The sequence below is a fragment of the Nelusetta ayraudi genome, unplaced genomic scaffold, assembly GCF_046127955.1.
Source record: "Nelusetta ayraudi isolate G7.1 ecotype Tasmania unplaced genomic scaffold, CSIRO-AGI_Nayr_v1 ptg000011l, whole genome shotgun sequence".
Classification (NCBI taxonomy): Eukaryota; Metazoa; Chordata; class Actinopteri; order Tetraodontiformes; family Monacanthidae; genus Nelusetta; species Nelusetta ayraudi.
Window position 1 is genome coordinate 3,788,426 of NW_027466061.1, and position 26,962 is coordinate 3,815,387.

The 26,962-nt window shown below is 47.5% G+C and overlaps 1 protein-coding gene across 2 annotated transcripts in view; it reads left to right on the forward strand.

Moving 5' to 3' along the window:
• The first annotated feature begins 16,194 nt into the window (after positions 1-16,194).
• Positions 16,195-26,962, forward strand: part of atp2a3 (ATPase sarcoplasmic/endoplasmic reticulum Ca2+ transporting 3) — a 48,163-nt gene continuing 37,395 nt past the window's right edge. The window contains exon 1 of one of the 2 annotated variants that reach the window (XM_076020115.1): positions 16,195-16,900. In XM_076020115.1, coding sequence (XP_075876230.1) covers positions 16,783-16,900 — 118 coding nt within the window. In that variant the 5' untranslated portion in view covers positions 16,195-16,782. The remainder of the gene's footprint in view (positions 16,901-26,962) is intronic. The other variant, XM_076020114.1, reaches the window with a different exon arrangement.

Below are 26,962 nucleotides of genomic sequence, written 5' to 3' on the forward strand. Positions count from 1 at the left end.
ACATTAGCAGCTGCTCACTGCTTACTGCATTTCATCTTCCGGTGGGAGTAAAGCAGCTTAAAGAAGCTGATTGGTTCTATATGTGAACAAAGATTAGACCAAAGATTTGATTTGAAATATAAATTTGATAATCATCGGCAAAAAAAACTTAACAACCCATTGCTTCATGAAAAAAGAAGGTCATTTGAGAAGAACAATAAGGGAAGCTAAACGATTGTTTTTAAATGGTCCTCTTTGTCCATTAGTGTGTTTGCATAATTTTTGAGCAGCCTTTTAGCAGGGTACACCAGGGAAATGGTAATATCTACAGCAGCCAGGCTGATTTGTGGAAAAAATAAAACAACCAAAGAAATCTCAAATCCTCAAAAAAAAAAAAAGTTCCTTGCGGTTGTGGGAGAACTTCAGGGGTTTGTGTAGAAGTATGAAGGTGATTGAGATGATACAGTGGACGGCTGTGAGAGCGCCGTACACTTTGCAGATTTGCGAGTGTGTAGGAAGAGGCCGGCGGTGCGCTGCGTGACGGAGAGATCTCTGGCACGCAGGTACACAACAGAGGAAGCAGAGAAAGGCTTCAGGAAATGCTTTCTGAGAGTGCGGGAGGAGCTCTGACAACTGCAAGAAACACAGAAACACACTTTGCGGCCCGATTATACAACATTTTCAACATTGTTCTGCTATTACATAAGTTGCCAGGGCCTTTATTGACAACAGCGGTGAACAGGCACATTTCCACTCGACTTCTCGGGTCGCCACTGCCCAGATACACCGCAGCTTCACCAGCCTCACCAGCTACTTCCTGTCCTGAGGGATGAACTCGCTGCTTCTTCTGCTTGTCGACGCTGTCGTGTGTCTACACTGACAGCGCCACTTTTCAAGGGGAACAGTATCCAGCCACTCTCCCAGGATGTTTTTTTTTATTCTCATTTGCATGCTATCCGGTTTCATTTTCATGATGAGTGCAGTGCACCCATCGAGCTTCATTCTTCCCTTTTCACAGTATCAGGTGCCACTGCTTCTCTTGATGTTTGGCGGACTGAACTTTCTCTGAACTCCAGCACGCTTCCTCCTCCCGTGCAACACCAGGGGCAAGTCTTCATTAGATAGCAAATGACGAATTAAAAAAGCAAAGCCAAACAAAAAAACCCTTCTAAATAAATCTCTGATAAAGGAATATGATTTTCTAAGTGCTTGAGTGTGTCACTGAGTGAAAGAAGGAAGAACAATGTCAGAAAAACAGATTCATGGGATGCATGTCTGAAAGTGTCTTCATGTTTATAGTGCTGACATGCGGGCGCACACTCACCTTTATTGGCACCTTCATTTTAGCAGGAAAACCATAAAAAGCACTGATCTGTCGCCAAGGTTACCATGAAGTGTTCCGTCATCCCTCAAGTTACGTTGCACTTAAAAAACAAAAACAAACAGAAACTGAACAGCATTGTTTATTCTGTAGTTTATCCACTCAAGATTTGGTTGCTCTCCATGAAAGGATTCCCCTGAAAACCAATCACAGTAGAGGCAGGATGTTATGACATCATTCCCATCAAAAGAGTCAAAAGCAAGCAACTATAAACATGCTTGTAGTTTACATTCATGACTAAAAGAGAAATAATAATAAAAATGTGAAAAGACACAAGATGGACTTTAAAATGAAAAATAAAGTCTGAACGTTCTGTCATTTTGGTTTTGCCTCCAGGGCCAAGAAGCAATTTGGAAGTAATGACAGACATCTTTTTGCTTTGCTGCTTTTATTGGCGGCTTATTGATGTCACTGTGGTTGTGGAGAGGACAGTGTGGCACTCTGCAAAGCAAAGGCAGACATGATTAAAACTGGACTCAGGTCAGCCCAGCTCCTTGAACCCCTCAACCACAGAAGTGTTGAGTCTGATTGCAGGGTGCCAGGCAGGTGGCCTAAGTTATATAGTTGTATACTGTGCCAGCTGGGGGCGCTGTGTCAATGGCAGGGGTGCTATTAATCATTAAATTGGCCTTCTCTCTCTCTCTCTCTCTCTCTCTCTCTCTCTCTCTCTCGAAACGAAATGAAACGAAACGAAACGAAACGAAACGAAACGAGGAAATACGCCGAAGGCTAGACCGTCCCGAGTGGTTACCGGGGAGGCGGGGTTTGGTCCGTCCTTCTAGCCTGGGTACTTGAAGAACGCTTCCTTCAGATGGAGGACACTCGGTCTGCAGGGTGCAGACCCTGAATTGAGACACAGCATCTGTCTCTCTCTCCTATCAGTGAGGATCTCTCCCTGTTGCAGGCTACTTCCTGTATTCCTCCCTGTTCCCCTTTGGTATCTCGAGATTACAACCAAAGAGCGCTAGCGCCCTTTTTTGTTTTGATAGTGAATGGCATTCAAGAAAACCAATTCCACTGCTTCTCACTAGACCCTGCAATCTTCTCCCTCGCTCGCCAACGGTAAATCACAGCGAAACGTGTCCCTGCCCGTTCAAGATTGCTTTCAAATGGCCGTAGTGTGGAGAAAAAAACAGAATAAAAGACACGAGACAGAACTTATACTCTGGAGCAGATGTTCACAGAAGTTGACCAAACTGATGAAAGAACTAAGAGGTGTCCAGTTGTAGCTGCATAGTTTTGGCCCCATCGTGACCTTCGCCACGAGGAGACAGACACCAGGACGAGATGCCAGAGAGCACAACTCGGCTGCTCCGCCCATTTTGTCAACATCCTCCATCAATTACAAAATAGAGACGCCAGCGTGGACATCCCACAGCGAGACAGCGAGCGACCTTTGACGGTCAGCAAGTGCGCAGTGGCACAATGACCAGAGTGCATTTCTGTTTAGTGCAGTCAAACAAGGAAAACTGAACTTTCCAAATCAGGATGGCCAGACTTCCACCGCAAGCCAAAGCAAAAGAACATAAAGCAAAAAATAAAAATATTTAAAAAAAAAAATGACCCCCTTTTAATCTTTCTTTCTCTTTTCCTTCTTTCTGAACCCAAAGCTCCACACGTTTGTTTCTGAAACACATTCCCTCAGCTCAGAGGGTCTTGGAGAGCCCTCCACGACCGGAGGTGGAACCTTTTTTTTTTTTTTTTTATCACTGTTGCTTTTGATACAAGAGGATGTTTTCTCGCTGTGGTCTGCTTGTTTAAGACACAGCAGTTGGAATTGTGGCCGCGCTCAAACAAACCTCGACATGGTGGTGAAAGCAACAGGGTGTACGTGGAAATATAAATGGACGATCAAAAGTATCGTCAATCCAAACAAATAGAGTCATTTTCCATCATTACTTGGCCACGGCACGAATCACTGCAGCACCATGCAACCCCTCACACCCACCACTGCTCATATAAAATCTGAATTGTTTAAATTTTGATATTAGAGGAGCATCTTTCTCTTGTCGTGTTTCATTTTCATTCAAATCTCGACAACTCGACACACAGCTGCTCCCACAGAGCACATTCAACAATCGTGTCCCCACCCGCCCGCCCGAAACTCACACCCACATGCGCTGGGATGATGATGAACTCTGACTGCACTCTTTCACTTCCCCCGGCCCGACGTCACTGTTGGCGCTGGCTGTCAGCGGGTGAGTCTCCCGCCGGCCGCTTGGACTAAAGCTCGTCCAGGGTTTGGAGCCTCCAGCTCGAGCCTGCAGCTTGTTCAGCGGAGTTGCTCGTCTCATCCCACCCACAGACAAGATGCAGCCCCGCACTGCTGTTGTTGTTGTTGATGTTGTTGTATATGTGCTTCAGTGTATGTTTATGCAGCCCGCAGTCACTCAGACTACACACACACAGACTGAAGCCCCCCCTCCCCTATGCCTGCTATATATATTTGTTTGCATTGCCGCACTGCGTGCCCCCTCCTGGCCATCCAGCTTGTTTTTTCCCCCTGCAGCCATCAAGTAATGTGTCGCGAGCAGCACTTATACGTGATTACAGTAAAACAAACAGACCGGCTGCACGTGTATGTTTATCTGAGCTCTCCTGTACAGGCCAGTCACAAGAGGAGGAGGGATGGGAGGGGGTTGACTGGCTTTGAATGCAAACTTCGGGACAGTGTTAGCGCGCTGGCGACAGACGTAAAGAAAGCATGTGTCAGGTTGGCGGAGTGCGCTGGCTGCACGCTATAGGAGGCTATTAAAAGACTGAGCCTTCCCAGAGGTGCAGCACTCCCTCGGGAATCAACATCCGCTGGCCTAATCCCTGACCTCTCATCCTCTCGTCCTGTCCTCCGTCTCATCGTACCTGCCCGACATGCACGGAACGTCGGGGGGGTCAATTGTCCAGATGCACTGCGGACGGCGTCTGACGGATCGACGGAGCTCCTGTGTTCCGCGCTCGTCCTATGTCGTAACGAGAGTGGAAGAAAAGAAAAAAAGGAAAGAAAAATCCACGAGTCTAATGTGAACATGACCAGACAGGAACGGCCGTCAAGTCAAGAGCAGGGAAAAAGTTCCAATCGTGACTGAGCACGCCTCAACTGCCTCGGCCAGAACGAGGCGGCCGAGGGAGGCTATTGCTTTTTTTTTTTTTCACTTGTTTGCAATTTCATTCCTCGTAGGTCTCGAATTTGTGTTGAGGGGGTCGGCTGCTCTTTCTTTTTTTCTTTTTTTTTCTTTTTAGCGTTGGAGTTAACATCGTTCCCGTCGACCTCAGTGCGGACTCTTGGAGGTCGGGGGTCGCCAGCTACGCCTCTCTGACCTTCAGTTCGCACCCTGCAGCCAAACAAGAGGAGCAAAACTGCAGACGAAGGGTGAAAACTCAGAAAGACGCCGTCTCATAAACCAAATCACTCCGCGGAGGCCTCCTCCCCGATCCTCATTTCCCGGTTGCGCATTATTGCATCGTGCTTCTATTAAAAAATAAAAGTTCAAGGAAACCAGAATTATTGCTTTCAAGAGTCTGCGGGAGAAGAGAGAACGAGAATTAGAAAAAAGTTTATCAAAGCAAACACTCAGGAAGTCTCCATGTTTCCTGGCCTCAACTGCTCCGCAAACTTAAACAAAAGTTTAGTCTATGTGTTTTATCAGCGTTGGCGGCGACGCGGCGGCCGCTGGCCTGCTTTCGCCTGCAGCGGCAGAACTTCCTGTCTGTCAGTCACTCTGCTTTCGTGATGATTTTTTCGCACACGGCCTTTGCAGATAAACTCACTTTTCTCAGTCCTGGTCGGAGGGGAAGCAGGGTCTCCTCAGATTAAACACACAACTTTACAGCAACAATACGCTAATCTGTTGAACTAAACTGTCATCGCCTCGCTGCCAGTGTGTATTTACACAGCAGGTTGCATAATTTGTGTGGTTGTTTTTTTTTTTTTTTTTTCTAATGGCCAGGCCCTGAGGGGTGTACACATGAGGGAGAATGTTCACCTGGGACAGGCTCCCTTTGCACAAACTGGCTTGACAAAGCCCGAAGCCCTATTTGGAGGTAATGAGTGTCTTCGCTTTGGTTCAGAATTGCGTCTGTTTATCTGGTTTTTGTGCTTCAGTCAAGTGCATTACCACCGCAGTGCTGTTGACTCTTTCTTCGCTTCAAATGTGACGCTCAAAAGCCGAGAGGAGTGTTGGCAATGTCATTGCAACACAACGCTTCATTAAATCCGCTGATTGCTTTCCTTAAAATTTTTAGTTTGCACGAAGGGATAAACTCTGCTCTCCACTCCGAGGTTCTGTGAAGCGCTCGTGGCTCTCGTCTGAGCTGCCACCCCGTCGTCTGATTTGCATGTTTTGGAAGGTGTGTTTGTGTTTGTCTGCTGCTTCTCTGCACTTTCGAAGCTTTGCCGCACATCCTTTTGCACAAAGCTGACTGGTGCATACCGTTGAGTTTTCCATGTAGAGGTCTGTTTTTCACACGTGGACTCTCTTTAGCTCTACTCTGTGTTTAATTGGGTTTGTTGTCAGCAGACCAGTCCGTCCTCTCCTTGATGGAGCTCATTTTTTTCTCACTGTCGCCAGTTGCACGCCGATGTCTTGTACAATTACGGTCGCAAATGTTTACAGGTAGAGTCAGCGAGTGGCTCGTCTAGACAGAGTGAGAGGGCTTTATAGATTTTATTGCTCAGATTTTCATCCGCCTCCACAGTCGGATAATAAATCACGAAATGTATGATAGGTCGAGTCTTTAATTTCATCATATTAGTATTTGGTTCCGAGGCCACTGATCACGAAGGTTCACAGCTGTTTATCTTAAATCTTAACCTGGAAGGAACCTGGGTGTTTGTTATCACAGTCCATGTACTCACTATAATCCTCTTTTTATTGCCGATATTTGAAGATTCATACACTTGCATATCAGCCAGTGCCAAAGACTGAAGCTGTTCCAGGTTGTTAAAATCAGATAACTGTCTCAGATACAATTTGGAGTCGATGCCAACAGTAAATGTCTGGAGACATCAGAAATCCTCAAGTCCATAAATGCTGTCCTCTGTGAGGGCTGTGCCACTGATGTCCCAGCTGATGGCCACTCAAATTAGACCATAAATCCCTTATAGGCTATATTTTGCTCCAAGGGTTCCCCCTTCCCGTCTGACAAGGTTTTGGCTGAGACCATGGCTATAAAAGTCGAACATGCTGTCATTGTGCGCCAAATATGGAATGTGAGTTAAAATAGTTTTTTTTTTTTTCATGAGAACCACCACAGTCCAACTCAGGGACTCCTGTCCAGTCCCCAGACCTCACTTTGAAAGCAGCAGCAGGCACAGATGGAAGCCATAAGAAGAATAAAAGACACTCAGTAAATATTTTATGCTTTCAATTTTGTATTTTAATCTTTAATCAACCGTCATCTTTTGTAATGTGCTCATGAATAGATAGTGTTTACCTTTGTGTTTAGGAAAAGACAGTTTGGGAGACAAACTAGGTGTCTCCCTCATCACAGGTGAAAGTGACAGGAGGAAACTCAGCCTGACTGCGTTGCCGCAGAGCAGTCCTGGCCCAGGGGAGTGTGTGTGTGGAAGGGGACTCGGAGAGGAAGTGTGCTTCTCTCGCAGCTCCTTTGAATAAGGTCACACTTTGATTCTAAAAGCGGAAGTGTTGATATTCAAACTGCAGAGCTGCAGCCGTCGCCCATCTGTTCTCCTCGAGCTGCGAGCCCGCCGCACTTCCTGACACAAGCCAAACAGTGTTTTCCTCCCAGGGAGGAGAGGAGAGGAGAGGAGAGGAGAGGAGAGGGGAGGGAGGGAAGGGGAGACCCCGCCCGCGGGGCCGCGCACTTTGCACCCGGAGCCTCCGTCATCGCCTCCCTCCACGTGCGGGCGGCACTGTGGGATGATGAAGCGATAATGAGCCGGCAGGAGGTTCTGACCGCGAGGAGCCGTCTGTCCCTCATTAAAAACCATCAGTGGGATGCAGGGAGCAGGTCACCACTGGACACGACAGCCCTTCATTCATATTTATACAGGCCCGCACGTGCACACACACACACACACAAACACACTGTGACGCTGCGATAGAAAACCCACACCCCGGGTGAGGGGATAAAGGAGGACTCCCTCTCTGCCATGGCAACATGCACGATGGGACAGACAGACAGACCTGACAGAGGTGTTGCCTTCCTCGTTAGCCAGCTGTAGCAGGGAGAGTGTGACTCCGGGCCCAGAGTCCCAGGGTTCTGTACTGCAAGAGGAAATGTCATTTACATCCCGCACCGGCTATATGCTCTTCCGATGCTTCCAATCCCTTTTGAAACCTCGTTGATGCAGTACCTCCTGCAGTAACTCCCAACCAGCGCTGCTCATTTGAATCGTCTTGAGGACCAATCAGCCTCCTTTGTGTCGACACTCAGTTGTACAGTTGCGACCGGGGCAGGAAGCCACTGCAATCTACAGACAGCTCGTGGCTGCAGTGCGAATGGTGCAATGCCGGAAACTTTACCAAGACTTGAGCACCTTTCCTCTTTTGAATAAGGGGAAAGAAGGGCACCAAGGTTGATCTCTGACCGATGGACCAATGGAGCGTTGAAGAGTGCCTGAAGCAACCTTCTTTAAATAGCTGTACAGTATACTGGGTTGACTTTTAATGTGACACATGGGAAGTTTATCCACATGTCTTAGTTTTCCAAGGACCTCAACTTTAAAAATGTTCCTTGAATTTTTTTAAGTATCTTAGGTTTAAGATACTTTTTTTTACATTTACATCAGATACACTTCCCCGTGACCCTGAGTGCAGGAAGAAGCGGGTATTGAAAGAGGATGGATGGATGGATGGATGGATGGATGGATGGATGCACTTCCTGCCACTGCCCTCTGAATTCACCCAGACTTGGGACCAGCAATAAGGTGGCGCTGGTTTGTGCCTCCTTGTGGCTGTAACATAAACCTAACAGACTTCTGTGTGGTTACAAAAGACAGTTTTTAATTATTGCTGTTGTTTTTTTCAACTCCATCTTTTTGAATGAATTCAAACCAAGTCACTGCAGTGAACGAGTGCCCAGCTCTTTTTTTAATAAGACCCTAATGTGCGACGACACAGTGAACAAAGTTGAGCGTAGCTGAGTACATTTGTTTGTCCCATGACCTCTTTTCCAGCCAGTAACATGATAAACACACAGCAAGCAAACAAGCCTGTCAGCGCTCTGTAGAGCTCATGTGTCAACTGACTGTTAACTTGACAGAAGTCCCTCCTTCTTGTTTGGAAAGAAAGGATATAATTTGCCAAAGATCCACTGCCGTCCCCTCCTCCTCCTCCCGCCCGGTACTCCTGAATCACATTTGGACCTGCCTGGACTGGTCAGCCTGTCTTACCGCTCCTTTTAGCCGGGCCATTATTCCCAGGTCAGCGATTGGTAATTGGAGCCGCGTTACTTGCAAGTGACAGCCTCTGCCGCGATGTCGAAGTCATTGGCAATTTACATAAAAACCCTTGGGAAGCAGAGGTAGGGGGGGTGACCACCTACTTGATGCTTTAATGGCCGCGGTCTGTCTTCGCCGATGATCCGTGTGGAGACACGATTAGGAGAGGCATTATTATTGGACTGTGTCATTCTTGAGGCGACACTTTATTCCTGTTGTACCTCAGAGGTTGTTGAATACTCGGCGGCCTGTGAACGTGCTGTCAGGAGGCTGCGATGCAGAGTTAATTGGTGTAGATGACCTGTCAGGCAGCTGATTTGGTGCACAGGGGGAAGACAGAAAGGGCCGGATCACCGCTTCTATTAATGACATTAGCAGACTGGAGCCGGGGACGATCCACCAGGCAAAGGTTGATCCTGGATGGGAGAAGTAATGAAGGCATACTGTTTGTCATGAAGGGAAAGAGGCTGGTATTTTGACTCAACGGCAACAGTGTGACATTGAGGACAAACCTCTGTTTGTCTAACAGAGAACGAGCGTCTTGTGTTTTTACAGAGATTGACAGCGACTCAGAAGCAGGAATTGATGGCACGGTTCGGTCCCAGTCTGTCTTTTCTTTGATGGATGCGATGGTGAAACAACAGTCCACAAGTGTCCAAAGCACCTTCGGGTTTCATCTCAGCATGAAAAAAGCAAGCAGATAATTAGCAGGTCAGGACTGAGTGATAACTTTTTCTCACATTTTTTCCCTTTCCACTTGATTTCGACCAATGCCCATTTTATCAACAGTGCAATATGAGATCATATGGCTTGAAAGTCTTTTTTGCCACTGACCAACAAGTGGCCCAAACGAGATCATTACCATTGGTTTGGATTTGCACCAAAATGGAATCAGCAACTGCAAAATGCAAAATGTTCCTAACGGATAAACGTCTAATTGCACTTTTCTTGGGGTAACAAAAAAAAGTTTGCTCTCAAACTTCTTCTTCGTCGTTTTGTTTACTGATTGTCAGAGGCAGAAAGCGATGGCCCTGGATGAGCTCTCCTTTGTGAGAAATCTAGCTGCTAATAAGATGACCGTGCGTGTTGATGCAGGGTTAATGAGCTATTTGATAACTAACGCTGGCTTCCTCCAACCGGCTGGATGATGTAATCTCCTGTGATGCCGAAGGCGAAGTCTCTTCTCTTCCTGGCCTGCTATCTGCTCATGAGTTTGGAGCCGTGCAGCCAGTTAATCACAAATCATCAGAGAAGCGGATGGCACAAATTTATTTTTCTATTTTTTTATTTCACTGGCAGAGTGATTGACAGGTTGACCCTCGTCATCACACTGTGACTCATCCTGCGGACGCCTGGGATGCAGATGGTGATTGCATGCGTGTCTGTGTGTGTCAGTGTGTGTGTGCCTGTGTGTGTGTGTGTGTGAGAGAGAGAGAGAGATAGTGCATGTCCGAGACCCTTGCCGCCCTATCGACAATTGATGTGTTGGCGGTGAGAAGGACGCAAAATGAATACTGACAAGTGTGTAAAGAGGGCTGTCAGAGGTTGCACGATTCATTACATCACGCGCAGACGCCAGCGTGCTGATAGAATAGCACTGATTAACTCCACTGGATTATGGAGGCGCTGGTCTCGTGAAGATTTGCTGAAATGGTCTCAAGGGCAGCTGCAGTCAAATGGCTGCTACGCTTGGGCGATCGCTTCGGGAGAACTCTGAGTGAACTCTGGCCATAGAGGGCAAAAAACAACAACAATCCCACTGCCATACACGGGTCGTGACTATTGTTTGACGGGATTTATTATCCCCAAAGACTGTTTCTAAAAATATAATTCGTCTGAAAGACAAAAACGTTGTACAAACTTGCCAAGACCAGGGGAAACTATGAACTCTTTTGCCCTCAAGGTTGTCTTCCACCAACCAAACGAGCCGGTTCTTCTGCTAAAGCACTTGACTGAGAGGATTGAAGTCGGGGAAGAGTGAACGGCACTTTAAGCTCGTCGCTTTCAAACCTTTGCAACCTTTGAATGCGCCGAGGACGCGTCTCGCCTCTCGAGTCATCTCACAGGCCATTCAAAATATGGAGTTGGTACTGAGAAGTCTCAAAAGCAGAGGTGCCCCAGCTGAAAAGAAACATTTTTCCTCTCCTTCCTCAGGCTGACAGGTTGCGAGGCACCCCGCTGCACCGGGCTGTGAAATGATGACTTGCTCGCAGATGTGCAGAGCACATGGACGCAGGAGAGAGGCAGACGGAGAGGAGAAAACCAGGAGGGGTCTTTATTAATTGTGAGGCTGCCGGCTCTCCAGTTGGGCTGTGTCAGGTTCAGCTGCTACAGTTTTTTTTTCTTCCTCTTGCATCACATCTCCTTGACTCCACTGGCTTTTTGTGGAGATGGCAATGACATTTTCAAATGCACAGAGCTCAATGTGGGTACAAATGTTCTCTTCTAGAACATTTGGATTTGCAGTCCTCATCCCTAACTCCAGAGGAGCAGCCTCACACAAATAATGGTTAAATAGAAAAGATCCGGTCTGGAGGAGGACAAAAACAAGGCAGCGTCAGTGGGTAAAGTGAACACCTGGTTGCAGGTGTCATCTCTGACCTGGGAGAAGCATCAGTTCCCTTTGTGACCTCACAAAACTACAGCGCATCTTCACAAAAGTGCAGCAAAATTTTATATGTAATAAAGGTTTTCTTCTTCTTCTTCTTCTTCTTCTTCTTCTTCTTCTTCTTCTTCTTCTTCTAAAGCTAAGCTGAAACTCAAGTTGTTGTGGTCTTGAAAAGGCAATGCAGCTGTGAAGCTTTTTTCAGAGGGCAAAACAAAACCTCGGCCAGGGTGTTGTCACCAACTTAAGGAACTGTGCCCTTTATGACATCACAAATGTCTGGTTTGAAGAGCTTTAGAGTTTTAGCACATGCCTTCTGAGAAACTGAGCTAGCAAGAAAAGGGATGGGAGTGGTACCCTCAGTCAGGAGTATAGTGACAGGACAGAGACGCACAATACTGTCAGAAAACCATGTCGACTAAATTTTGCTGTAATACCTTTAAACCTGAAAGTCTGAAGCTGAGCCACGAGGCTGTAATGACAGGCCTTCCCTCAGATGGAGGCACAGCGTGTTCGTCATATCACCACCTGCAAGGTGGATGGAAATGTAATTTTTTTTCTTTTTACGCTTGAGAGGCCACAGCTCATTTCCCTTCATGCAAATGAAAGAGAAAAAAAGAAGGGGGAAAGGCAAACGCTATTGGAGGGCTGCGAGAGCTGTGTGGAAAATGTTGTGAGCGGCTGAGAGACTAGCACAGTCCCCCAGTGTGTGGCGCCGGAGAGGGCCGAGGGAGCGGGCTGTTTTAAGGGGTCCTTCACAGGCTGGAGGTGGGAGGACTCCAGTTGAGACCCCCACTCTTATCTCACCCAAGTTAGTTTGTCAGTCGGGAAGTGGATGCCGATGGTGACTAATGCTGATCTGCCTGAACTGTGACTGAGTGGGCAGGAGGAGCAGAGGCTGCGGTCGCAGCACGATTGTCTGCCGTTGGTGGGACCAGCAGATTCCTCTAGTGAGGTCTGGTTTTCGAAAAATAGAACTCCTGACATCTGAATATTGAGAAAAAAAAGGTTAGTGAGAGGGCACTTGTAAGCTCTGAGCATCGCAGAACTTTCACAGCGCCAGCTCCCAGCCTCCAGACTGCAGCTCTGCGCGTCCTTACGTAAGGCTGTGGTTATAAATATGCGTTTTTTTGGCTGTGGGAGAGGAGGCCAGCTGTGAGCGGGGACAGAACTGGAGCACCTTGTTCCTTTTATACTTTGCGCCCGGCCACTCCGGGTCCCAGTCCAGCGCACATGATCCCCCAACAGTGGGCCCATTCGACTGTCTGCCTGCTGCAGGGAGGCTGCGCTGCCGCAGTAACCCAACACTGGGGGGGAAATCTGGAGCGCCGCTTTGGCCCGCACGCACTCAGTTCGCCGTTTCCCGCCAAAGCAAAAAACTTCACTAAAGCTGCTCCAGGCTGTAAAGTCCAGATCGCCGTGAGGCTCTGCAGCCTCGCCGTGTAAAGCATGTTTGAGGTGATCACGTGTTTTACAAAGCAACGTCTGTCAAATTGCACTTCCGATGGCAAAATAATCAACTGGAATTTCCAAACTCCAACTCTACCACAAACACTTCACTTAAATCAGCAATATATTACGTTTATAGATAAAGCATTCTAGCTTGACAACAAACCCTATTGTCACTGCTAACATAAATGTGGCCTGTATTTAAAGAAAAATGTTGAAGGACTGACCCTGCCTGCTGACCCTACCTGCCAGCGTTTTCTCACAGTGATATACTGCGTCTGTCATCAACTCCCTACAAATGAGATTTGAGCGACTGCTTGATCTACAGTGTGAGTGCAAAAACAACAACAACAACAAAAACAACAACAACAAAAAAAACAACTAAATGTAGTTCTTTTTAAATGAGCTCGGCATGTGTAATCTTGATAAAGGGTGTTCCAGTCTGAAAAGGGCTGAGTAAAGTTACATTCTAATGTTTAAATGTTGAATGATTTTTAAAACATACCATATGTAAGTGGTGAATATTACAATATATGCAATATGAACACAGCCGACCTTGAGCTGTGACTCATGTATTCATAATTTTGCACTTTACTTCGAGTAAAAACAAGACAAGTCATTTTTATTTATATACCACATTTACAAACGGCAAAGTGCTGCACAATAAAAGTGCATAGAGTGCATACACATTGACATATATATGAGAAACATGTAACTTAAGAGGCCACTGGGGAGAGCTTCTCTAAAGCCGATGAAAAGAGATGAGTCTTTAAAAGCGATTTGAAGGCACCCAAGCTCTGGGCTGCACAGATGTGACAGGGGAGGGCATTCCAGAGCTTGGGGCCAACTACAAAAAAATCTGTGCTTTTGTCGCCCCTGGCTTTTAGTCTGGTCCTGGGACCTCCAGCAGCAGCTGATCAGCAGGCCGTAGTGCTCGAGAAGGGATGACTTAGGGTAAGACCTCAGACAGGTAAGAAAGGGCCAGGCTATAGAGGGATTTGTAGACAATGAATAAATCTTGAAGTCTAAGTGGAAGCGGATGGGTATCCAGTGGAGTACTTTGAGGACCGGGGTGATGTGTTCATGTTTTTTAGCAGATGCATGGGCCGCTGAGTTTTAGACCATCTGTAGGCGGCAAAGCTGTGTCTGATCAGTCCCAATGTATAGGCTGTTACAGTAATTCAGTTGTGACGTGACAAAGGCATGGATCGCTCTCTCTACAGTGGGTCCTTCTCGGGCAAGTAGTCTTTGGTCTTGGCTAGGGTTCTCAGATGGTAATAGGCCCTCCTGACCACTGCACTAACCTGCTCCTGGAACTCCTCCTGGCACCGTCGATAATCACACCAAGGTTTCGAACACAGTGCCTGATGTTGGAGGAAGGGTGCCTAGGGCATCAGTTAAAAACGCCTGGGAGGATTTTCCGAACACCATAATCTCTGTCTTGGCCTTGTTCAGCTTGAGAGAGTTTGCACCCATCCACGACTTGATGTCAACCAGACAGTCAAGAAGTTGCTGGTGTGCAGACTGATCACCAAACTTGAGGTGGATATACAGCTGGATGTCATCGGCAAAACAGTGGAAGGAGATGTGATGTTTGGACAGGATTTGACCAAGGGGAAGGATATACAGCAGGAAGAAAAGGGGGCCTAGAATAGAGCCATGGGGGAGGAGCAGAGGAGGTCCGGTCGGCCAGGTAGGACTGAAAGAACTCCAGGGCTGTGCCTTTGATGCCTACAACCCGCTCCAACTGTGACAACAGGATCCTGTGGTCCGCAGTGTCAAAGGCTGCTGACAGATCTAATAGCACCAGGACTGAAGAGCTACCTGAGTCAGCGGCAAGGAGCAGGTTGTTTTGCACTCTCAAGAGGGCCATTTCAGTACCGTTGGCTGCTCTGAAATCGGACTGGAACTTCTCAAAGATGTTGTTTCTGGTCAAATGGGATTGCAGATGCTACTGCAAGATAATGTAGACTTCCTGCTCCAAAACTTTGACAGAAAGGGTAGTTTGGAGATTGGTCTGGAGTTTGAGAAAATGGCAGGGTCGAGGCTAAACTTCTTCAGTAATGGCTCCACGGCATGTCTGAAGACAGCCAGGACATAGCCAGAGGAGAGGATGGTGTTGAGCAGCAGGAGAAAAGGAGCAACCGTGTCGAACACTGTAGCATCTTTAAGGAGACGGGAGGGTAGGCAGTCTGAGGGACGGTTAGCCGGCTGCAGATGTCTGACTGCAAACAATCAAACCCAACTCAATGGTTTGATGATTGAAATACTGACCGTGAAAATACAACCATGCACTGTTTTTTATGATCGATATTTTTTTTCTTTATGAATTGCCCCTTTGAATAAGTGTTGTGTTACATTTGTGGGACGGAAAGGCATTTCTTTTAATTCCCCATGACAGAAAAACTGACTTTCTGCAGCCAGAACCTTGTCCTTCAAAGCAGTGGCACAATATCAGGAAGCAGCCTTGGTCCTGAGGATCCAAGAAGCATTTTCCAATACCAGGAGAGTCACGAAGGGACTGTTCTTGCCAAACACATTGAAGAGAACAGCCTGCTGGACTCGCAAGGACACAGAACACAGCTGTCAGGGTTGAGGATGTTCTGTTCAACTGCTGCTGTTTCTTTGTATGTGCAGGTCCCTTCCACAGCTGTGACAACTCTGACTCCAGGCTTTGGCTGCGTTTTGTCATATGTTTCTTTTTCTGAAATTAGGTTGATGTTCAGATCGAATAAAGCATATTCTATTGTTATTATTATTATTATTATTGTTATTGTTATTGTTATTATTATTATTATTATTATTATTATTGTTATTATTATTATTATTATTATTATTATTATTATTATTATTATTATATGAGATCATCACTGACATGCATAGATAGATAGATAGATAGATAGATAGATAGATAGATAGATAGATAGATACTCCTTGGAATAAAAATGCTTAATTCCTGCAGCTCTGACATGCCAACATTATCTGGTTATAAGGAAGTTCAAGGAAATTAACTGTTTTTTTTGTTTTTTGTTTTTGTTTTTTATCTAAACCTCAATGCAAGGACCAAACACCAGGAGTCAAATTAGAACAAACTACAAGTTCCATTTCTATCAACAGGACTATTTTATTCTTCCACCAGCACCAATGAGTCTGTCTTCAAGTCTGTAACTGTGCAGAAGTTTTAAGCCATTGAAAGTAGATGCATCATGTCAGGAAACCTGACTTCCGTTATCATGAGTCGCAATCTATTTCTACCTCCAGTCTGAGAACAGAGTGACGGTGGGGGGGAAACCCCAAACACTCTGGGAGTTTCTTTGGAGGAGAAAAAGCAAACGAGTTAGTCTTCACCGTCGCTGTCCGACTGAGCCTCAGCCTCCCGCTGTTCCCCCACCAGCTGCTGATCGTGCCGAACTGCACAAGCAAAAATATAGAAGCCGTGACTCCCACCCACCCGTCCGAACGACCGAGCGAGGCCGTACGGCGGATGACGTCACGCAGCAGCAAAAAATGTTTGAATGCGCACGGGGCGGCCGGCCGCGCGCTCCGCTCAGGTAGGCGCAGCCAATCGGAGCGCAGGAGGAGTTGCTGAGCGGCGGCGGGGAGGCGGCGCTCCGCCGGCACAAACAGCAGCACACCTTCAGATGGAGATGAAGTAGCGAGCAGCGCCAGTCGACCAAGAGCAGCAGCAGCAGCCGCCGCGTCAGAATCCCGCACATCCGGAGGGCTCGTGTTTGCCTCGAGGGGAGGAACAGGTGACCAGCCGACCGACCGACCGACAGCTCAGCCGCCTCGGCGTCCGTCGCTGGAGATTACCGCCCTTCTTCAGCGAACGCCCATCACTACCCACCACCTCGCCGCCGTCCTTCCCGAATTGCCCCATTAGATGCAACTCGACTACATGTATTTGGACCTGATCAGCTAAAAAAAAAAAGAAGAAAAAAAAGAGGAGAAGAAGCCCAGTCCAGCACCATGGAAAATGCGCACACTAAATCTGCGACCGAAGTTTTGGACAACTTCGGCGTGAACGAGAACACCGGGCTGACTGTGGAGCAGGTTAAAGTCAATCTGGAGAAATATGGAGCGAACGGTGAGTCTTTTTTTTTTTTTTTTTTTGTGGAGTTGCTGCATGTGTGTGTGAGTGAGTGTGTGCTTGCTTGCGTGCGCGCGCGTGCTCGTACGTCATGTCTCTTGAAGTTGAGTTCCTGGATGGTGCGCATTTTGCAGCCTGCATCGACTCATCGCCAGGAAGCTCCGAGAGCTGCCGTTACATGTCAGCCTGCTGCGAACCGCGCGTGAAAAACACATTGACAAACAAACATGAAAAAAAAAAAAAAAAAATTGAATCGTATTGGCGCCCAGTCAGTGGAAGCCTCATTGATGCACAGACACACCGTGTCCAGATCCGTCCATGCACATTGCATTTCCTCTTCAGTTTTGTGAGACATTCACACAGGGAATCGGCTAACAACACATGAAGTTTGACCGTTTTGGAGGAGATTAATTCATCATTGTTTGTCTGTTTATTCAGATTCTTCCCCCAGGGCCTCGTGTTCAGTCTTGTTTCAAAGTTAAGTTCACAAAACTCCATTCTCATGGAAAACAAGCCTGCAGCCCTCCCTTTGCTCAGTGTTGACACAGTGCTGTGTGTGTGTGTGTGTGTGTGTGTGTGTGTGTGTGTGTGTGTGTGTGTGTGTGTGTGTGTGTGTGTGTGTGTGTGTGTGTGAAGACAGACATCCCCGGCTGACATGCAGGGATCAGGAGGGGCAGCAGCAGCAGCAGGAAGGCAGTGCTCGGCCTGCCAGAGAGGAACTTGAGGTGTTGGAGAGAATGAAAGAGAAAATCTTGTACAACCTGTTCTCACTCCGTCTCCACACCGCTTATAGACTCTCCGGCTGGAGTGACTAGAGAGCACACGGACTAGCAGACGCAGCGTATGAATGTGTTCCAAACATGGCCGACGGTGGTGCGATTTGCACTTTTAAAGAGCCGACCTGCTGCCTTGTTTCTGTGTGATCAGTTGAAGTGACTTTCAGGTGAAGCTGTGCCTGCTCTTGAGCTGGGCCATTCAAGCGGTAGCTCTCTGTCACACACACACACTCACACACACTCACACACACACACACACACACACACACACACACACACACACACACACACACACTCCCCCTTGAAGTCTCTGCTGATGTAATTTACATCCTGGTGGCGTCCGCACCTTTCCCTCCTATCCTGTCATTTGCATGTGTGGCCAAGCTGTGGAGCCGAGCGCCACATTGTGTGCCGTCACACAGTGGCCCTTTTGTTGCAGCCCAATGCTCTAAACCAGGGTCTTCTGATGACTTCATGGAAAAAAAAAAACCTCAACGTCTTTACCGCAGATAACATCTCATTGGCTCTCAGCTGCGAACTTCCTGCCTTGTGCGTGTTCGAGTGCTACAGATAAACGTTTCTTTGCCCCTGAGGGAGGTGTGTGTGTGTGGCAAGGAGGGGGGGGGGGCTCACACAGCAATAGCCAGCCCCCCCCCCAAAAAAACAAAAGATGTGTTTGGGCTGCATGTCAATAGAACGGCCTTGACTGCAAGGTGCGCAAAGCCCCTGGTGTTCCTTCGAGTGAACTCACAGTCCGCACCCTCGTCAGAGGAGATCTCGGCACTACCCCCCCCCCCCCCCCCTTCCCCACATCTCCACCACCACCCCCCAACCCCTCGGTGTAGAGGAGAGGAGAGCAGCAGCAGCAGCAGTAGGAGGTGGAACTGACATGACACACGTTGAGGAGAGAGGCAGCTTTGTCATCCCTTCTGTCTTTTTTTTGGAGACGTCTGTGAACAATCTGCTGGGTGTCCAATCAGCCCCCCCCCCGCTCCCCCTCCCCCCGCTCCCCCTCCATGTTAAAAACAACCAGACAAGGGGGAAAAAAAGAGCATAAAAGCCTGATGAGAGGAGAGGAGAGGAGAAGAGAGGAGCGCGTCTTGCCTCATTAATCTCCGAGGAGAGTTGAGAATGTGCTGAGTCGCCTCCAGGTCAGAGGATCTGGGGGGACTTTTTAACTCCCATATTAGTATACATGACGACAACCCCATCCCCCCAGACTCGGTCAAGCTAAGCCAAGCTAAGCTAAGCTCGCCTTGCAAATTGATTGGACGGCTTGAGCAGTGGCAAAGTTTGTGCGATTCTATCGTCTCCTCTGCCAGCTGCAGAAGGCTGGTGAGCAGCGACACCGGGCCGCACTGGGCAGAGCTTTCATTAGCTGTCACAGTAAAAAAAAGTTTCTTCTGATCCCCTTCTGAGATGTTGGAAAATACCATTAGCCGCCACATCTGGGCCGTTTGACTGCTTCTTTTTTCTCTTTCTTTTTTTTTTTTTTTTATTAATTTTTTATTTTTTTACAAAGCGGCCTTTGCAGCAGCGCAGACAGGCAGAGGGACCGCCTGTAATTCACACCGTTCATTTATGGTCAACTAGCAGCTCCTTTACTGTCGCCACACACACACACACACACACACACACACACATGCACGCTCGCAGAATGGCGGGCACTTCATTTTGAAAGCTGCTTTTTGTTTTTTTCTCTTCGACTGGGAAGTCGTTGGGTTTCGACGTAGTGGAGGGTGACACCCCCCCCATCCTTTCTTCTCACTCTCACTCTTTCACACACAGCATGTGTGGGTGCTCCAAGAATGCCTGCGGTGTCTCAACGTGCGCTGTTTCGACGAACGGGCTCTGCAAACGGGAGTGTTTTTGTGTCCTTTAAAAGAACAGAATCAGGCAGTCAGACCTGCTACATTTGTCATATTTTGTGTGTTTTTAACTGTCAGTGTTGACCTGCGACCCTCCGGCCGTCAGCCTCGCCGTGCTGTCGACGTGATCGTTATGCGTCTCGTGAGTGAGTGAGCGAGCGCGACGCGTTTCAACGTCCCAGGACCAGCGGCCGGGTGATGCAACGCGGCTGAACCCTCCCCGCCACAAAACGCACGATGAAGACTTCCTTCAGCGGAACCTCGCTGGCAGCGTTTTTTCTTCCTGTTCGGCAAGTCGACACAGAAGCACCCCCCCTCCCCCCCCCCGACACACTCGCTCTTCGCGCCGCGGCAAAGAGAGAAACGCGCTCTTCTCTTCCGCTTCCTGCTCCGCCCACTTCACGCTTTTGACACACTAAGCGGCTGGAGTTGTAGAAAGTCCTGCGACGTGGGCGCGCGACGTGGAGTCGCTTCCTGTCTTGCGGGCCATGTGCGCAAGACAGCCAAACCGTCGTCCTGCCCCAGCTCGCCTCTCGTTGAGTCACCGGTGTCCGGGTACCAACAGGGTCCCACTCTGACGCCAGTGTTTGTGTTACCTGCCGCGTGGCACGCACACCGAGGTCGGCTCAGCAAAAGTCGCTCACGAGTTGTGCGTTCAGCGCAATTGGCTGCACGCTAAGCGGCTCCCGCAACTTGTTTGTCGTCTGTCCAAAATAGGTAAACACTGGAGGAGTTTGGTTAGACCTGTTCAGAAGAAACTAGAGGTGATGGCACCCCAGCATCAAGGGTAGAAGTGACAGAGCTGCGCAAAACAACACAGGGGTCAGAGGTTCGCAACGGGACGCGTTGTCCGTCTTTAACAACCACATTTTTGTTTTTTTCTTTTTTCTAAAGAGCCTTTTTTACCCCTGCGATGAACTTGTTCAGGTTGTCACCCTGCCTTCTCCCTGGGACAACTAGGATAGGCTCCAGCAGACCCCCTGCAACCTTGAGTTCAGGAAGAAGCGGGTATTGGAAATGGATTGATGCGTATTGTTTTGTTTGCCTGTCATATGAAGGCTAAAAAGAAATGCATAAAATGTGCACAGCTTCTTCAGATATTACAGAATCCCTCTCAAAAGCATCACCGAGATGCTCCATAGAGTTCTAGGAGTGACCGTAATAAATGAATGTGGTCCACCTTGCACACAAATCCTGATTGGACTTCAGAGCAATTCTAATTTTTGATGCAAAATGGCAAAGTTGAGCCTTCTGTGCTGCAGTCATAAGATTGGAGAATATTCTGTACTTTTATTACTGTCAAAAAAAAAAAAAACACAGAAGGGAAAAATGTCTCTCTGTACTTTCCAACTTTCCTGCACAGCCTGAGGCACGATGCTCCGAGCCTGTTTCCTCCCACTGAAAATGTGAACCATTGAAAGCTCAACTTCATGTACATGGATGGTTCTAGTGGATTTGGTGTGCAGCTCAAAGGTGCAGGAGAGCAGCTACGGTATTTAATTGCTGTGAGAATCCAGCGACAGGTGCAGCTCTGAGACTCTTCAATAAGTCATGTGACACAGTGCAGCTCTATGGTTTCATATATCCATCAACTGCATCCAATTGACCCCCCTGTTCTCCCATGCGCAACCCAATGTTTAAACTCTTTTCTTGTCAAATGTTCCATATCCCCCTTGCTTGTTAGAACACTGTCCAACACTGCAGGGCTCGGATCGGTAGAAGTTGAAATGTAATCAGCCTTTTGATTGGACAGAAGTGCCGCTCTGGTTTCTAAACCTAGAATCGGGCCTATAAATAGCCTGGTGGCAACACAGATATTCCAGCCTGCTGTTAAGGGGATTGATGACTACTCTCCTCGGCAGCCATCCTCTCTGATTGGCTGCTGGGTGGTCGGGTGCCATCCTTATGGCCTGCCTGTTGGGATGTTCAGAGGGGAAAAAAGGCTCTTTTGCACAGCTGTGACCTGAAAGAGGAAGTTGGGAGCCCTGGCGAGATACGGGCCCAGTGCTAATCACCTCGTGCACGTCCTGCTCCGTTGACAGGCTCTTTTCCTCTTCCTCTTCACTAAGACCTGTCACACAACGTGTTCTTTTCTTCTTCTTCTTTAATTGTTGCTGTGCAGCCAGCACGCATGTATGAGACAAAATATCTATCGGTTTTGATCATTTCTCTGTTCCAGCTAAGATGAGGGATTCTTTTATAAAAATGTTGATGGCCTTTTTCAAAGGACAACACACACACACTTAAAGAAAAATATTGTGGTTAAGAGCAGTCTATTGTTTAAGGCTCAGATTGATATGTATAATCTGAAGTCACGGCTGCTGTTTCGGGACTCGCTGTCCTCCACTTCATCCTGAGGAAAATTCCAGCCTTTTTCCCCCCGACCACAGCTTGGCGACATGAGGGACGGTGCAGCCAACAGTCAGCCACTGGCCCCTGAGGATGTTTTTCTGTCTTAATTGACTTGAAAAGATAAAATCTCCATTTTTGAAATTGCCTTTCTCACACGCGACAGAGGACATCTCGGCGCCACATTTGACAGCGGATGGCTCCTGCTCTTTTGTCAAGGGAGTTTCAGGTTGATCAATGAAATTGTCGTAATGAGCTGCTCATCTCATCATCTCCCCTGGCAAGTGACCGTTCTGGTCCCTGACTGGAACCAAACGTTCGTTCTCTGTCGTCGTGAAATCCGTCCCTGCTTGCATGCCAGCGTCTGTCAGCAGGTATTTAACATTTGCCTAATGTTGGTTTGGAAAGCGTAAAGCAGCCTCAAGAAGTGAACAAACAGCATTTTGCCCAGGTTAGAACAACATTGGATGTTTGCTGTACTGTTTCCCATGCTCTTACCAATTATTGTCACTAAGCCTGAGAAGAGAAGCCTTATATGGTCAAACCACTTAGTAAATCCCTTACAACCTGCATTTAACTTAAAAAACAAACCAAAAGCAATATTCAGAACACGTCTGGCTTCCCCTTGCCCCTTTCTTATGTCAGTAAGTGCAGATAATCATTCTTAATAAAAGCACATGTTTAAGCAACATGATATGTCTCTACCTTCAAAAGTTTATTTTAACACTTTTCTTTTAAACAATTAATTGACTTGTAGCAGGGATAATGAATATCTTACCACTGACTTGCTAATGACTCACTAATGACAACATTTCATACATCAACACCTCCAGCCTGGTCATTAAAATATCCAAATGACTGGTCTATTTGTGTGAAACACTTTAGAGAACAAAAGAAGATGATGTTCAAGAAGAAGGAGAGAATGCTGAACAAGTGTGGTCTTGTGAGAGGGTGCTGGGCACGCAACCAAAGTTATATCATCCTGGACCAGATCAGTGAGGCATGCAGTGTTAATATCTAGCATGGTTTTCCTCCCCTGTTGCAAGTTAATGACTAATAAAAATGATTCTCAAATCATTCCTTTATAGTAAAGACGCTTCTAATGCAGCTTTAAAATTGACCATCTGGACGTGATTGTTTGGTTTGATTGTTATGCGGCTTGATACCAGTGTCTAAGTGCGGCTACTTTAAGGCAGTGAAAGTGCCTTTGTTTTTCTTGCCTTCTTTTCTTGGTCTGCCATGATGGCCACGGCCTCAGGTCCTTAGTCTTAGTGTTTTGACAAGGAGCAATTAGTGAGTGTTTTTGTTTGGTCTCTCTCGGCTGTAGGTCCTCCGGTTTGGCTGCTGGGAGTTTGACTGAAGCCCTCCAACCGGCATCATCTGAATGATATGCTATTGATGTCCACTGGGCACACTGTATATGTGCATAAGAAGGTTAGGGAGGAGAAGGATGGGGTCCGTTTATATTTCACAACTGATAGGTTTAATGCATTTACAACCTTTCCGGTAGAAGAATACATTAGCAGAGTGAGTGGATGAAGTGAGCTCAAGTGGAATATGTCGTTATGTCTTGCCCGATTGTGATATTTATAGCATGCGCTTTACTTCCTCATTAGTGGACCTGGTACATAGTCTTCCTGCTGTATCTCTCGGCCGGCCGCTAGCTCGCTCACCTGCATGCTAACTGTGTCGCAGCAGCCATCACAAGGCTGAAACAGAGCAGTTTCAGACAAAATGTGTGTTTTTTTACCCAACGGCTGCAGTGAGAACAGGCTCTATGAAAAGCCTACTGCTGCTGATTGCATAACAGTTATTCTTAGCGTGTTTAGACAGATGCTGGCACATTGTCTTGTGAGATGACTTTTTTTTTTTGTTTCAAAGAGAGTTTGCCATGGTAACACAGCGGACACAAGGTCTCGGACCGTGCGCGAGCCCAACCAGAGCCAGGTGTGATATTAACAGGAGTGGTCCCGCTGATGTGGGACTTTGCTTTGTGAGCGAACAAAGACGAGGAAGTGCGGTGTAAGCCGGCGGTGGCGAACTTGAACTCATCGGCGGATCATTTGCAGCGCAGACAGATAAATGGCCAGCGTCCTGCTTCCCTCTCGGCGACGCCCGGGATCCAGCGCCACCGCCGCTGTTGTTGGCAACCGTCTCCAGGAAGTGTCTCCCCTCTATGCTTTCTCTGCTGCGCGTAAACAAGCTCTTTTATTCATTGTCTGGGTTGAGAGGGAGGGTGGGAGGGAGGGAGGAGGGGAGGTAGGGAAGGTGCTGTGGGGACACAAGGAGAGAGAGAGAGAGGGAGAGAGGGAACGAGAGAGAGAGAGGTGAAGTCAGTATTGAGGAATGTGCCTGGGCAAGCCTGGGGTTGACACAGCCCAGATGACTGTGAGGGAATCCTTGGCAGAGGGAGGCCGGGGAACCCCGCTCAACACTTCCAGCCCCCCTCCCGCCTCCCCCTCCACTCCGTCTCTCCCACCCTCCCCCCTGCCCTTCCTCTCCACCTCCCCCCCGCTTTTTTCCTCCCTTTTGACTGCCATGTCCTCCGTCCTCAAGTCCCAGCCAGGCTGTCAGCCATGAAAAACATTATACAACCAGTGAGGCTCAGTAATGGCTTTGAGGGAGGAAGGTCGGGGGGAGGGGGCGCGGGGGTGTGTGGAGGGGAGGCCTTATGTCAGACTGGTGCAGCATGGAAACAGCGAAACCCACTTCTCCACATTTCTGCTGCCGCTGCTTGCTGGCAGAGTGCAGCCAAGAGTCCCCACATGCGCTCGACCGTGTCCAGCCCGAAGTCCTGAAAACCTTCCAGGCTGCAGGTCTGAATGGACCTTCACAGTGGTGACTCATTACACGGGCTGAGGGCGGTCGATTCTTTTTTTTTTTTTTTTTGCGAGGCTGAGGGGAGAAACTGTGAAAAGATAAGGGATCTGTTTTTCCGAGATAAAGCCCAAATATATCTAAAAGTCATCTGAATATCCTGGACAAAGGTTTGAGTCTTTAAGGTGGCAGCAACCTCTCGCATGCCAATCAGTGAACACCCACTGAGCGAGCGGGGAAAATGTCCAGTGGTCGTTTAAATGCATAATGCCACAAGTGTGTGAATGTGGAGCTTAGAGGCTGCACATGCTGGATATAACCTTAAATCGGGAGGGTCCCCTTGGTTCTGTTACCATGTGGTGTTTCCAGGGGGACCAGGGATGGACCGGCCTCCGGAATTCTGTTGCCACGCATACGACTTCTTGCTTAGTTTTATTAATTAAAAGTGAGATAAGACAAAACTAAACCACTTGTCTATTTTTTTCTGAGTTCTACGTGAGTTCTGTGCATGTCCGTCACTGATAGTGCTCCCCTTGGAAACACAAATTGTCCGGCTTTGCTAACAAAAGGATCGAAAGGATCCTTTTGAGTTGCTACTGTCACACCAGGTCACTAAGACTAACAATTACACCACACTTATGGGGAATGTAAAGTGGCCAGTCAGCCTGATAAATATTTCTTTGTACTGTGGGAGGACCTGGTCATGCAAAAAGGCCCTGGGTGGAATCGAACCAGCAACCGTTAGCATGACAGTTGGTGCCTTTCGCACATCAGTGAATAGAATAGAACGCCTTTATTCATCCCACAGTGGGGAAATTTGCTATCACCACTATCACTGCCACTACTACCACTACTACCACTGCACTACCATGTCAGCCATTTGTACGCATATTAGTCTTATCGATCAGGATGCAGCGTGCTCATTTTCTGAATCCATTTTTGCAAAGAGCAGGCTCTGTCTAGACCGTCAGGTATGTGCAGCACATGGCCACCAAATCTCTCCTGCGCACATCACAATACTACGAATAGACAAAACTCACACCATTTCCTCAAACCTCTGTTTAGCAACCTTCAGTTTTTGTTTTTTGTTTTTTAATCCTCCGCTTTGGCCACAGACCAAATCAAAGTTATTCCGCCCGACAATTTTGCAATCAGAAATAACTCTTGTGTTTTTGGAAAGCCCTAAGAGTCCAGACGTGTCGATGTGAAATCATTCCTCTTTCCACCAGCAGTACGTGCTCAGCGAGTCGCTGCAGGCTCTCTTGTTTTTGGAAGGAGGCTGCGGGCAAATGTCGCGGCCCTCCCTCTTTCCAGCCTCCCTCCCCCCCAGTCACGTTTTCTCCTCGTGTAGCGCAGTCTGGTCAAAACATGCGGGGAAACACAAGGTTTCCACTGCTCCAAGGAGTGAAGCCACTTTTCCAGAAAGATTTCTTGACAAAACGGAGACTCAGAGTGCGAATAGTCACATGAAATGGAGCAGAAAATATGCGGATGGAGAGTTTGCTCTTTTTCTTCAAAATTCTATTGAATGTCTATCTTTACATTTGGATGTGCAATGGATGTCCTTATGCTGGACTTCAAGAATACAAACCATCAGCAGTGATTGTCTCTTTTTTTTTTTTTTTTGAGAACATAACTCATGTGTTTTCTATGTGTTTTCTACCCATGACTCATATGATCAGTTGGTGTTGCGTTCTGGTAATAAAATCGGTGTCAAGATTACCTACCCATCTTAAAAATAGAAACAAGCCAACCCACTTCAGTTTCAAATCCTGTTTCCTTTTACACATTACATTTTGGATTCATTTTGGACCAATTGTGGACTTAATATGGTTTGAAAAAGTCACATTTTCAAAAGCGGTTTCACAGTGGATGTGGATATAATTTGAACACAGTGAGAGGGCTGAGCGATCTGGTCATTATGGCAGCATCCTTGCCGCACCTTGTTCATGCTATTTCATTGGTGACCTTTATCAAATTAACCTCAGGAAGAAAACACAGAAATGCCTTCGGGGTGGGGTGGAGTGGAGTCGGGAGGTCCTCAGTCTCAGTCTGTTTCATCAGTTTTGTTTCAGATCCCAAACAGCAACAAAAGCTGACCTTTAGAAGAACAAAGGTTCGGCAATCAAGGCAGCATCAAAGGCTTTGGGTTGGAAGTCTGGGCCAGTTGGTTATTGCAGGGTCTCAGCAGCATGCTTCCAAAGATGGACAGTATACAGAAGGTGTACTTATGTTTGCTTGGTGTCAGT